The sequence below is a fragment of the Zosterops lateralis genome (genome assembly GCF_965231275.1).
Source record: "Zosterops lateralis genome assembly, chromosome: 4".
Taxonomy (NCBI): Eukaryota; Metazoa; Chordata; class Aves; order Passeriformes; family Zosteropidae; genus Zosterops; species Zosterops lateralis.
The window spans coordinates 35,769,771-35,784,589 of NC_139765.1; the positions used below are offsets into that span (position 1 = coordinate 35,769,771).

General features: G+C 35.7%; 1 protein-coding gene across 2 annotated transcripts in view; it reads right to left on the bottom strand.

Annotated features, from left to right (window-relative positions):
- The window catches only part of NAV3 (neuron navigator 3), a gene marked incomplete at its 5' end in the record, with an annotated part of 250,369 nt that overhangs the window by 19,476 nt on the left and 216,074 nt on the right, over nt 1-14,819 (bottom strand). The window contains 7 exons of one of the 2 annotated variants that reach the window (XM_083859058.1): nt 378-531; nt 1,628-1,693; nt 2,854-3,026; nt 4,182-4,202; nt 4,820-4,941; nt 6,195-6,306; nt 7,937-8,020. In XM_083859058.1, the coding sequence (XP_083715184.1) occupies nt 378-531; nt 1,628-1,693; nt 2,854-3,026; nt 4,182-4,202; nt 4,820-4,941; nt 6,195-6,306; nt 7,937-8,020 (732 nt within the window). The remainder of the gene's footprint in view (nt 1-377; nt 532-1,627; nt 1,694-2,853; nt 3,027-4,181; nt 4,203-4,819; nt 4,942-6,194; nt 6,307-7,936; nt 8,021-14,819) is intronic. The other variant, XM_083859059.1, reaches the window with a different exon arrangement.

The following is a 14,819-nucleotide window of genomic DNA, read 5'->3' on the forward strand; positions in this document are numbered from 1 at the left end:
GATGAAAGAGTAGTCACATAACATCCTGGCCCCCTCCATGGCTCAAGGATTTAAAATGCTGTAGAAATCACTTTTTGATCTGCTTCTCTGTCATGTTGCTTACACTAGTCATAGGCTTGAGATAATAAATATCCTTTGGGCAGAGATTATGTCTTCTTCCATATCTCTTAACACATTTTAGCTATTAATATATATGCTAAGAATGTCTTTATTCTAAGGTGAACATTTATCATACGCATCCTTCAGAAGTACTGTCAATCCAGCAATTTACGTTGTATTGACACTTTTTGGTGCCTGAAACAAAGTACTGGAGAGGAAATACACCCCTCATTCCTTTGGTGTGCATCTCTATTATCACTTAAAGCTACTGCACTGACCTGCATGCGGTTCATGGCTTCCCGGATCTGATCCAGATGGTGTGCAGAGCTGAGGGCTTCCAGACGAATATCCGTTAATTTTAGCTCTTTCTCCCTCAGCTCGCTTTTTAGCTGAAGAATAATTTCAGCCTCTGCCTCTGTGCACTCACAGATCCTAAAGAGGAGAAGGAAACAGACAGGAGATTAAAGGAAGGTTCTCTCCCCAAAGCAGTGTCATTATAAAATATCAAAGAACAGAAAAATGCTTGCTGCTGGTGAAACCTATGAGTAAAGAAAGAAACTTATCAAAGAAAAATGAAAACAATCAAACTGCAAATTAAAAAAGGGAAAAAAGCCCTCTCCAGAATAGGTGATTGGATTGCTTTATAGCTTTTTAGTTTAGTTCACTATGGTGAAAAACAAATTCTTAACTACTTTTCAGGTATCTTTTTTTGAGTGTGTATCATTCATTGGTTTTAACAGGATTTTATACTCACATAATTTCTTTGGTGCAAAGTTCATGATTTCCCTACATAACAATAGTCAGAACTGAAGTGTGCTGATTAAACTGTACTGCTGATATTTATTATTTGTTAGGCATCAATATTTTTCTCTGATTTGAATATTACACAAATGGACAGTCCTTGAATTTATGGTCTAGAAGATTTTGATCTGTAATGGCGTTGATTTGTGATAGCTGATATTTCTGCCTATAGCCTGTCATTTTGTAATGTATGATATATGAAATCATGTGGGTTAGTTTTGGTTTTTTTTTCCCTTGAAGACCGGGTTACCATGTGGTTATTTTTCAAGAGCATTTATTTTAGGGGAAGAAACCATTATATTTTAAGAAAAGATTGAAACATGACTGGCTCAGGGACCCACAACTGTCCTGCTCTCATGTCAGACTGTTTTTGCCTCTTTGTATCATCATCAGAACCACCAGTAGAAAACAAAACACTGAATTTTGGCTACATTGTTACACTAAGCAATATTTCCAGTCAATTCAGTAAATGTTATTTGTTCTTTATTACTGTGACTACAAATAGTTAATTTTTACAGAAAAAATCAATATGAAAAGTATTTTATGAAAATAAGTATTATTATTGAGATTATTACTTCTAATACTGGAAAAAAAGAAAACCAAAAAAGAAACAAAGGCCAGCATTTAATTGCCAGAATGCATGCAAATGCATTTTGGGAAAAGAAGATGCAGCACTCTTCAGGTCAGCAGTTGGGTATACAACTCCATGCCCCACACTCAGTTTTACCGGGATCTATGCTTGTAGACCACACGACCGTTTTGCCTTTTCTTTGATGCCCAGACTAGAGATGACCTGCACATACATGTATTAGACAGATGCAATTGGAAGAAAGTAAAGGTAATGGTTTAGAACACGAGACTTGGTCAAGAAAATATACGAAGAAATTGTAAGCAAAGGGAAGATGAAGAAGCTCGTGGCAAATAAAATATATGTCAAATAGAGGAAGAAAAATAATGAATATCATTCAAAACATGTACAAATATTTTAAGTGTGATTAAAAACTAATACGGACATACACAAGGATTTCCTGAATATTATGGTACAGCTCTTTCTGTGATGTGTCCATTCCTGTCCATGCTAAGCAAAGAAGAAATGAATTTTATTTCCATGCATGTTTCATTTATTATCTAATAAAACACTCATGAGACTGGAATTCCTTGAGTGCCTTAAGAAAGACTAATTGTGACCTGATTATTCTCAATAAGGAGAAGGAAAGTAAGGCTAGCATCAGTAGTAGGCATTTTTTGTTCAAAGCAGTTGATTTCCCCATATTAGAAAGAGTTATGAGTTAAGCGGAATGAAAAAAAACAAGCAGAGGAATATGAATAAGAGCTGGGAACTCTATAAGAACATATCAGATATTCAAAAAATACTGAAGAAATGGGACAACTGTTGACTGATGATTTGTTCTCAGACCTGAAACCTTAAGGGTGGTGATTTGAATAAAATATAAAAAGTAAAATCCCTCAAAAAATCCAAGCTGATAAAAGAGAGAAAATAAATTAAAAATTATATACATCAGTAGCTTGGAAGTAGATGAAGCAGTAACAGGAGGAATGAGTATACGGTAAAAATTCATAGCCACCTGGAAAAAAATTACATTTATAGAATGCCATCAAAAAAGGAAACAAGGAAACTTTAGCATTTGGCCTTTCTAAGTGGTTATGATATAGAGTTACTAATGGTGCAGGGAGAGCACAACAAAAGCTCTTGGAAGTTTGGATAGCTGGGTGATTTTGGGTAAAGCCTGTGAAAGGAGGAAAGATCAAGACTGAATAAAGAGCTTCTGCAGAACCAGTGTGTAAATGGTGAAGCTCAGGAGAAAGCTGGCAAATGGATGGAGGTCAGGACTGAAAGATCACAGCTGTTGATGATGGTTTCTGAACTGCAAATGGCCCTGCTGGAGCAGGTCTGTTTCCCAGCCCATCCCACTTGCCAAGAGAGACACTTACGCAGATGCTGACTGTGATGGTTTCATCGATGTTGTCGCACACTCTCCTGAGCTGTGGGGTAATTTAGGTGAGGAAGGAAGAGAGGAATCTGTCAGCTCTTCTATGTCTGAATGTGAGGAAGGAGGTTTGGTGGACTTTTTCTTTCCAAAGGCCTGTTTGAAAGAGCTTCTTAGCTGGAAAACAAATACAAAGCAAGATTATTTTCCTCATCACAGCACTTTGTGTGCAGCTCATGTTTTGAAGAGTTAGTTTGCAGATGCCATCCTAGCCACTGCCTGAGGTCAGTATGCAGAAGCAAGGTATTAACATATGCAACACAGTATCTCTAAAAACATGATACAGTGCTTTGTTTTGACTTCATTAATCCAGCGCAGTGCAAAAGTAATGCTATGGAAAAGGTGCAGGACTGAGTGGAACACCTATTGGGGAGGAGTGCTCATTTAAAGCCATTAAGCCCCAGTGGAATCCCATTCCCATGGCATTCCCTTCTAGGGGTGGCTTTAAATAACCACTTGGTATCTAGGTACAGGCAGAACTAAGTGCTGAAATCAAAAGACATGTCCAATTCACAGGGTTTGCCAAATTTTTTTCCCCATTAAAACTTTGGATGGTCAAACTATGCAAATGCTATGATTTGGATCACAATCAAGAGGATCTAATCTGGGACATGAGGTTTGCCTGCTGTACTATTGAGGGGAACGTTAGCTGAAAGGTATATATCGCTTGCTGCAGTTTCCTTTAGAGTGGTAAGATCTCTGAACGTACAAGCATTGCCTTTTCTCTCTAAAAGCTTGTATCCAGTATTGAAAAGGGACAGAATAGCCAAAGAGCCATTTATTTCAGAAGCCAAGATGACAACAGTTTTGTCTGCAATTAAAATTAACTAGCTCATTTATTCATACTAAATACAGAACTTACTAATCTTAGGAAAAATACTGGGTTTATTTTGTTTTCAGAAAGTTGTTCTGATCAAAACTGCACAGAACATAACAACCAGCTGGTTCCTCTATGAAAAAATGAGGACTTCAAACATATTATTCTCGTGGTATAATTGGAGAGTGGGGAGTGTGACCACTGATCTTAATGAGAAACAATGCTTATGTCCTTTCCAGCTCATGATGTCTGATGAGAAAGAAATGGATTTTGGCTACACTCCCCCTTTCTATAGCCTAAACTTTGAGATTAAAATGAATAAAGACAAACTGAGAAGACATACAGAATAATCTGGTTTAAGAAGATATAAAAGCCTACTGCCAAAATAAATAGCAATCATGCCAAGATAGGGTTTTTTACAGATGCATGCCAACTTTTCCATGGTTTATATTCACCTCACTTCCTCTAGAGTTCACCTTGCAGAAACATGAAAGAGTGTGGAATTACAAATCAAGGGAATGAAGTCTCATCAGTATTTTAAAACAAATGTTTATACAGATAATATTTTAAAAACAATAAATACGTATTTTCTGATTCATTACTGAAATGATTTAATTAAATCTTTAGCAGTATGTGGTATTTGTATGTTCCAGTTGAGAAACAGCTTAATTTCTTTAAACATCACACTAATTTTAAGTGAGAATTCTTAACAGATTTCAACTCTCTCCATAGCTGGGTAATTCAGTCAAGCTTTTGAACCAAACTCCAACTGAAGAAAAATCAAACAGGGTTTCAATGTAGCCCAGAGGTAGTTCTGGTCAAAACAGCTATTTTAAATTGATGTTGTTGTGTTGTTGTAATTGTTGTTTCTTCTTTTGTTTATTTTAATTACTCTGACTTATGCAAATAAAACCCTGCTGTTATTCAATAATTTTTAGTTTGCTGGTAGTGTCACAGTATGGATACACATGAATTTCTTGATATCCATCTGGCCCCACAAGAACACTGTAGATGAAATGGACCATTATGTTACTCAGACACTAGGAAATGACATAATAGCTAAAAGAAAGGTTTGAACCTGCTGAGTACTTACCCAGTTTTTCTTTTTCTTTTTTTTGGAATCAGCATCATTACCACTTCCAATACTTGAATGGCTTGTAGCACTGTTGATACTGGAAACACTTTCTGAAGAATGCTGCCGCCTTATACGTAAATCTAAAGAAAAGAAGTTATGGTGAAATCTGTTTCTGCTTCAATATAATAAAAATTATTATATTTATGTAGCATCTTTCTCCTCAAAGGCAGTCTAAATGAGTCACTTTAATGCTTGCAGTGGCTCATATTCAAGCTATTGAAGCCTGTGAGAAACTACATAGAGGCCAAGAGGGATGCATACAGTTATCCAACACTCAGGGACTTCTCCAAACAATGTTGTTCCTCCCCTGAAGGCAATGACCCTTCACAGCAATCTATGCACGTGCATCCTCATAGCTGAGCACACGGATTACTCTGACCTATCAGTGCCACATGTATTACAGTTCTAAGGAGTGTAGGCACTATTCGACTTGTAGCAGCCCTAATCAGTGTTCAGATGCTACCTTCTAATATACCATGATGGAAAGAAACAGGCAGGAGTTCATTAAAAATGAATGAAACAAAATAACATGGAAATGGAGAATACTAAAAATGGTTGATGAGGCTTCTGAGTTTTAATTTCTTAGAAATGTCTGATAACTATATCTTAATCACTGGAAATTATTCTTGCCCATTAATACCAAGGGAAATTACTTTTTAGATTATTTTCTACTTCCTAGAAATTTGCTTTGCTACACTCAAGCCATGCAGTGAAATGACCTTAAGGCAAACACCTAAATAATGACCTCTCTAATGGAAGATCAATAACACTCTCAAAAACGAACACTGCAATTATTTTTTTCAAGTAATTCCTTTGCTGTTGCTTATCAGCAGGCACTTTTGAAGTACATATTTATCATGCAATATTTGCCTAACTGCAATGACAAATTAATTCAACGTCTGGGATATACAACCTGCTTCCCTGCACTGATTTAACTTCATGAAGCGCTTCATGTTGTCAGTCCGTCTCTTACCAACAAGAACACCAATTTACAAAGCTACAACTTTGATTGGATTCCCAAGCTATAAGCATGTTATACCATAAGACTTCACTTGTGTCTTAGGTGTACTCCATTAGTCAATTTCAGGGACACACTCAACTCTTGATCAATTCCTGGCCACCAAGATCTAGGAAGATAAAGGTCCAGAAACTTTGTGAGACAGGAAACTTGTGCAAGGTTTCCAGCTCTGGAATACCACAAGTATGCCTACCATTCACTTCAGAGTTTGCTCTGCCTTGCAACAGAGTTCCCAAACAACAGAAAAGTAGTGACTTAGGATTTTTTTCCCTGGGGAGAAATTCAGAATTAATTTCGATAATGACAAACCCAAACCTTTGTGGGTATGATCAGGGCCGTTCAAGGCTCCTTGAATAGCAGCTTGTGCAGCAGAATTCTGGGCTTTCAGCATTTCAATGGTTTCCCTTAGCTCTATAAGCTCAGATTCCTGTGTGAAGAGCAAAGAGACATCAAAATAATGGCAAAAGAACAGTGTTTGTCTAAGCTAAAAGAAGAAATTAAAAGAGACGAGCATTCAAATTAAAGATCATAGAACTGCTTGGGCAACAATAAAATAATGAATACTTCCTCTCCAAAGATATTGAAGTCAACAAACATATTCCTTTACATTTATTCTATATAAAGCAATCATGCTATTTTTAAGAAGAAAACATTTTTAAAGAAGAGTAATCTAAAAAGGGTCTCAATCACCTATTCAATATAAAATTTAGAAAAGCTCAATGACTTTATTGCAAAAGACAATGAAACTATTTGAAGTATATCTTTTAATATGTGAGGCTACTGCTCAATGGATGAATTCAAAAGATTTAATTTGTTAAATGGTAATTAATTAAAAAGCCCCTGTTTAATAGAAATTGTCCTGACAGTTGAAGTAAAATAACTCCACTTGAGTGCAGGAAGTTCTCCATTAGAATGCACAGGTGATTTTTATTAAAAAATATATTTTAATAGTGCTTTTATATCCAATATTTTATTTATTACTCCCTGTCCTTCCAGTCTGTACTTATATAATTAGGGTTAAAGGAATTTAAAATCAACAACAGAGAAAAGAAGAGAAGGAAAAGAGTTAAGTTCTAAATCTTTTGGAAAGAAACTTGGAGATGATCTGTTTCAATATCACCCCTTAACCCCTTCTGGAAAGAAAACCTTCTAATGGAATTATACTTTGTAAAATAGTTAAAAGTTTTGGTTTTAAGAAAATTCCATTGTGACTGTGTTCTTTTTCATTCCCTCCATGAGATGAAACAAAAGCAAACAATACAAATACTTTCTACCCAGTTCACAATGAGTCTTGCTACATTTCATCTGTTGGTGCTCAACCAGATTCTGAGATGCTATTTTTGTAGACAGCTACAGACTCCAGTGGTGACTGGCAGCTCACAGATAAACAGTTTCTTTCACAGTTTGGCTCAAGGAGGCCTTTCCATTAATTGGACATTGTTCAAAATTCATAAGGGTCGAAAGCTGCAGAAGTCCAGTCCTGGAAGGTGCTAAGCAGCCTCCTAGTCCTGAGCTAGGCAAAAGGACTCACATTTAATTTGTTCTTATCAGGTTTAGAGTTTTTTCCCCTTCATTAGACAAAACAGCAGAGTGAAAACACAAACTTTACTTATGGATAGGATGCCTAACCTTTGTTAACTTTCTCAATGGAAGTGTTTTTTCTCTACTTAAACTTCTTTTTTTCCTGTAATTCTATTATTCTGCTGGTGCTGGGAGGCTGGAATGAAGCACTGCAGCAGCTTATGATAAGTTTTTGTTACAGGACCTTTCAGTAAACCTATGGAGTAAACCTAAAGCCAGGCATGTTTTAATTAAATTCTGGAAACGAAAGATTTTATCTTCAAACTGCTTTATGACACTCCCTGTGTAAACCTGATGCTGCATAGTTATTTCCAGATGCTGCTTCACATTCATGAAAATTTGACTGCAGCAACCATAAAAGAAAAATCTGTCTTTTTGTCACAGATGTCTGTTTCCTTTCAGTTTTTTTTAAGCAAAACTCTAACATAATTTGCTGACTCTTTTCTACATTAAAGCATCCACTTTGATAAACCTACCTTTTGTTCAGCAGTCATTGTTAGACTTTGCAATCGGCCTGTCATATTTCCCAAGCTTTTCTCGAAAGCTGCTACTAGATGAGCCTGTGAAAGAAAGACAACATTTGTCATTATAATAGGGCAATTTTCCCAGATCTATTTGATTTTTAAAAGTATGTTTTTCCTGCAAGCACATTTTCTCCAGTTCCTTAATATTAATTTAAACTCAGACTGAGCTAAGTTGGATAGATGAATCAGCCAAATGAGCCCAGTGTTCCTCAGGCTTCTTTAGCCCTCAGCGAGATTAGCTCAGGTATCTCTGCCTGGAAATGAGTTATGGATTTAATGCCCAGCTTTAAGTTTACTGATATATTGGCCAAAATTAGTCTGCTCCCAAAGAGAAGTCCAGGAGCAATTATTTTCAATTAACAGATACTTCAAAACAGGGATTCAAGTACTTTATCTTGAAAAGCAAATTTTAACTTCACAAATAAAATGCTTCAGAAAAATTCTGAGACTCAAACAAAAAATATCACAGTTAGTCTTATAAAATGTCATTGCTTAGTCTATTAATATTATATTGATCATATATGTCTCTCTGTGTATAAAATATGTATTTTGTAAAATATAAACATAACATTTATAGTGTGTGAAAATATAAAATAAAATCTTGAAAACTGGAGGTCTCAGTATGAAAAGCAATGAAGTTGAAACAGATCAAAAGATTAAAAAAAAACTTTTTTTTTTTTTTTTAAACAGCTGGCATCCAACATTGTATGAAAGCTAAATTTATACAAATGATATTTCATCAGATCTAACTGGCATTGAGCTTTGCAGGAAAAGAAGAGCAAGTGGTCATAAAAATCCCAATATGCTTAGCTAGCTTGTACAGCCATGGGAAAGTCACGGTTTAATTTTTAAGCAAGTCCAAATAATTGCATCCATTTCTCTCCCAACTTCAAATAGTAAAAGCATAGGGAAATGCTTATTTTCTCGTTACCATCTCAAAAGTGGTAATAAACAAAGTCTCCAAACATTGGCACTTGGAAATATAACTCAAACCCACCATATATATATGCACAAATGGATTAACTGAGCTTCTTCACTGTGGAAATTTAGTTTTTATTATAGCAGTGCAGGCACACACAATGCCAGGAAAAATTTTCAGTTGCAGATTTGCATGCTTTTACAAGCATAGTTGAAATTGTTTGAATGTATGTGGTTGTATGGAATCTGAGGTATAATCAAGAGAAGACACGGTCCAAAAAGGATTTTGTCCTGCATTTTAGGAGAGGGAAGAGAGCTTCTTGCCACCTTGCTCGGTATATTATCCTTCAAATGGAAGAAGATTACCATATATATAATAGTGGGCTACTTCTGCATCTCCGCTTCAGAGATGTTATACTGACGAGTGACCTTGTGTTTTGTAAATAATTTTGGATTGCTATAAATATTTAGGTATTTTGAAAGCCACTTATTTTATTCTTATTAAAATTAATAAAAGTTTACTCCTTGTAAACTACATTATCAGTATTTTTGGATATACTTACTTACGGGTATACTGGTCAATCTACCTGGTTTCTGCATCTGCAGGGATATCTTAGGGATAGTTCTTTTGGTAAAGGGCGCATGTCACAAGGACTAACTCCATATAAACATGAGACTAGATAAATATGCAATCTCTTAAAGATTAATTAGTAATTGTATATATTCCTGTTTTAACATTTGTAACTCAGGCTACATTCTTGAAGTTATAATCTTCGATAAAATGAACTGGAAACCTGTCAATCAATACTACAACCTTTGGGGTTTTTTTACTACTTGATTCCTCTGAGCAAATAAAAGTAACTGGTTTTTAAACTTACTTTTAACTTTATTAATTAGGTACATGTTAGACTAATCTAACTAGTATTCTAATCTACAGTATTTTATTTCCAAAGACAATGACCACAGACCTGGAATGCTATCAGAGACAAAAAAGATGGACTACTACAGAATTTTAGCCAAATGTCTCTTCATTACTTTTGTTTAACAGGAAACTAATGGAGCTCACTGCTGCCTGCCTCATAAAAAATCTATGGCTTGGCTGATGGCCCGTGGTTCTGCTTCACTCTGAGAATTACAGTGGGGACTAAGGGCTTGAAAGAGGAATAATTTGTTTAATTATGCATTACTTTTGTCCTTTTTTAGCAATTAGACTGTAGTAACCACAGTACTTTGGTACCAAACTATGCACACTTGTGCAAAGTATTGTCCTATTCCATAGCTACAACTTCATCCTCTATTGTACATGAATAGACAACAAAGAACTTTGAGGAAAAATTAAGTACTAAAAAGCAGCATTAAAAATGTCATCAAAGGTCACTGAAACTGTCATTTTCTGACAGCCTTTAGGGAAAGACAGCCATGTCACAAGGATTCTTACTAAAATTCAGCCAGTGACAGAGTACTTTACCCTCTTGGAATATTATACCAAGCTTTTTGCATTGTAAATGTAATTGGATCAAGATGATGCATTTTTCCTAACTCATTTCAAATGAAGACCATTAGGCCTTGATTTGCTAATAAAAAAGAAATGTAATTCAAAGTCCCATTGACCAAAAAACTATTCAAGAAAAAAAACCTTTTAATTGCATTGTTCATTACTTTAAATGTTTATTACAAGACAGCACTCTTCTACTTAAGTATTAATTTTACATTCAGAGTAATAAACTGTTCTTTCTCCATGGTAGCTAGTATTCACTTATTCAGCTGTCTAGGGAACTCCTACTTGAAAACTTAAGCAGATTTTCCCTACAGAAATACTATACAACAAAATAAGAAAATTTAGTTTGAAAAAGGCTAAATTATCAGTATATTTATATGTGTGTTGAAGCATACATAAAATATATGTATATGTATATATTCCCATCTGAGATCAGACTTCATATTTGAACAGTTAAATGCAGAATAATTCATGAAACAATTAAAGCAAAGAGAAAAAAGTATCTGTGTCTTTAATAATGATCATCAGAAATTAAAAATTCTAAATAGAAACTTTTATTACACTTAAAAATTTGATAATTTATTTTGATTAGATTGCTAATCCTCAATTTCTGAGGATGATTTAATTTATTTAAAAGCTTCCATTCTTGTAAAAATATTTAGGAATTGTTTTGTTTATTTTTAAAAGATACAGCCAGTCTCTCACACCTTAGAAATCTCTGTGTTGGATTCAGTAATTTCATTTACGGCGTACACACATCATTGCAATACTTCAAAGAGTAGCCTGAATATTACATGTGCTTTATATAATGCTCATTCTAAAGTTAAAATATGTCTTCACAATTGAATGCAGTATTTGTACTTGAAAAAACATATCCTGGAATTAGAGTTAAGCAATGGGGCGTTACTTGAAGTATGGCTGCATCAAGATATATCCATCATTAACATGACATACCTATTGGATACACAGATGTACAGCTCTTAATCTGTAGCTATCCTTCATGTATAAATTATTTTTGACTTCTATTCACATGTGAAATGCTCTTTGGAAATAGTCAGAGATGTATGCTTAAGGAATGACTTCAGTGCTAAGATGACAGATTTGATTTTAAACATTCCCTTAGTAAACTATCCCAGCCAGGCAAACCCCAAACAACTCAGCTCTCAGGTTTGCAGCCTATCCTGAACATGACATTCACATCTGAAACACCTCTCTTCCAACACACTTTGGGATTTGACCTGTGGTGTTCAGATTTATAAAGCAAAGGTAAATAAATGAAGTTCCTCCCACCTGATACTGCCGAATGAGAGGAGGTGTAAAAGGGTTGAAGAGATTGGGTTGATAGCAAGCAGCAACTGTACATCTGGTGGCCTTTTCTGTTTGCTACCTGCTTGCATCTTGTTGCTTGGCTGTAGGACAGCAGCTCAGAGCTGGCCAAACAAGAGCATTAGACACCAAATCCCCTCCTCTCTCTGCTGGCATCCTGGCTCTACTACAGTGTGCAAGCATGCACCCTTCAGCTTTATACAGTACAAAACACTGATCTAAGTCCCTCTGAACAGGCTGGGTCAGGCTGCTCACTGGAATTTGAGCCCTTGTCAGTCACAGACAGAGTCTGCTGGTTGGACATTTTCTGCACTGAAAACAGGCCCTTTCTGAATTAGTATTGAGATTTACCTTTCAGCCACACTGAGACAGATGCCAGGGTAAAACAAGAATCTCAGAGAAAATCTATAAATTAAGCATCCAAATGACAGCTGGACCCAGCTTGAATTTAATCATATGCAGGCAAAACACTGGCACTTTGGAGTTAATCAAATGAAATAAATGGCTGAAGTCAAGCACAGTACTTGAGTCCAGCCAATAAAACCTGAACAACAAATGAAACAAAATAAGAAAATATTCAGCAGAGTTTTCAATAATATCTGAGAAATGCTGTAACTTCCAGTTGACAGATTTTGGTATAAAATAATGTATCAAGCAAAGACTTAATTAATTAGGTCAAATTTCAACCTGCCAGTCTTTTAATGACTTATGTACAAATGTCACCAACAGTCTTCAGTGGAGAAGCAAAAAAAGGCAGAAATAATGTTGAAACGAGCTGAATAAGATGCTCCTTTCTTCACTCATGTACAATACTTTTGCTCAGTTTCTCTAGAGAAATGCTAACAATAAATTCACATCAAGATGAACTATGAGGGAACAAGATTTACGGCTATTAACAGTTTCCTCGTCCAGACCCCATCAAGGCAAAAAGTGCTGCCTATTTTCAGACAGGGAAGGTATGGAAATTAGGAGGAGTTAAGGACTAATGCTAAGGACTAATGCTAAGATGAATGCATTTGTAGTAAAAGCATCAGAAAGGACAGACCATTTTTTCTGGTTAGCAAAGGCACCACAAAAGACAAGCTTTTCATACAGTTCTTTGTCTGCCAGAGATGGATGTATTGACAGAGAAGACAAGCAGTGGTCAAACTTTTCTGAATTAAACTTAATGTTGTTTCAAGTTTTAGCCTTACTGATGAGCAAATGTGACTCAAAATGAGGGTCACAGTAATATTATCCATGTAGAGATTTGTCTTCTTCTCTGAGAATAAATTCCAGATTTTGTGATTTTGTGACTCAGAATTTGTATGAAAAGTAATTAATAACTGGCATTTAAACATTGATTCTATAAGTAGACTAAATTTCAGTGGTTCTATCACAATGAAATAGTTGAATATACTCTCTGCTTTCAAGCTGGATTTTATTTCTCATGTTTAAGAGATACTGTGTAGAATTTCTTCTCATAAAATGCTTGAAAGACTGACAGAAAGAGTCAAATATTTAAGCAGTCTCTTTTGATTGTCTGGATTCATGTGGAAGTGTTGTTTTAATACTTCACAACTTCTGTACCAGAAACAGCAGAGAACGAACTCAGAACCAGGTTTATTATGAAATACTTTGCAATTTTTTGGTTTTCTAAAGTACGTATCTCATGAGAACATCCTGCCAAAAATATTTATTCCCAATATCCAGTAATATCTGCTTTTCTTTTAAGATGTTATTCATTGTGAATATAATTTTGGTCATGCCTGGAGATTTTGAAGCCTCCAAGTTTCATGCTCCTGAAAAATTTAATTTTGAAGGAATTTCTACATGTTGGGGATTTGGCAAGAGGAAAGATTTCTCTTGTATCATTTAAAAATGCATGTACAAAATGGATCAGCCTTAGGGATGCTTACAGGTTTAGAGTTTAAAGAATATCTCAATGGAGATGGGATTAGAAGGTGTGTAACAGTCAAAAGAACATTATTAAATTAACAAAATATCGTACTTTTAGATAGTCAAAACCAGATATCTATGCATATATATTTTAGCTAACCTATTGAACATGCTGGCCTTACAGCTATATCACTAGAAAAGCATTCTTTCTAGCTGTTCAGAAGCCCAGAGGCAGGATATACGAACAGATTTCTAACAATTCAATCTGATTTATACAGATCAACCCATATTTATTTCTTATCCATGGAGCTGATTTAGTTTGACTGAAAACCAAGCCAAAATACCCATTTTAAACTTCCCTCATTTTCTTTGAATTATGGATCAAATCTGATTATAACTGGGAGCTGGCTTAGACAATTTGTCTAGAATAAGTAATGTTATTAGAAACCATCCTGTATGGTGTTTATTTAATAGAAAGACATATTGGCCAGAGGTATAGTGAAGGATTTCCAAATAAGACTGAAGAGGGATTGGACACAGTTTGTCAAAAAAACACCAAAATAATGGTTTTCTTCAGCTGCAGAGAATGCTCTGACATCCTCACCTTATTGCACTTATTGCCATATTATAGCCATTCCTGGGTTGACTGAAAAGTGATGGAGACTGAGTAATCCTTCAACCCTCCCCTTCGACACAGCAGTCATAAAGAATATGCTAGTGTTTTCTGTTCTGAGCCAGTGGAAAGAGAGAAGGGAAAACTGTTTTACTGCCTGCAGAGTAAAGAGAAGAGTAGTACCAGGGGCCTGAGTTATCACCTGGAACAGGCACTGAGCACAAGCCCACCAAAGGCAAACAATTTAGTTTTACTGACACCTCTATTTAGAATCATGAAAAGGTTTGGGTTGGGAGGGACCTTTAATGATCATCTAGTCCTACTTCTGACAATGAGCAGACAAGTTTTTCACTAAATCAGGGGCTTGCTGGATAAGTCCTCTGGATAACACCAAGACATTCGGAGCAGATGTGGATGTGTCTGTGATTGTGCTGTGCCACAAGCCCAGCCAGGGATCACCTCTCTGCGCTCCCCACTTCCATGCAGAGATGCTGCATCTCTGCATTTGTGGTGGAAAGAAAAGTTCCCTGCAGAGAACAATAGGCTCACTAGCCAACACACCAACCAAAAGCATGCTAATTTAGCTCTTCTGACCTCTCAGT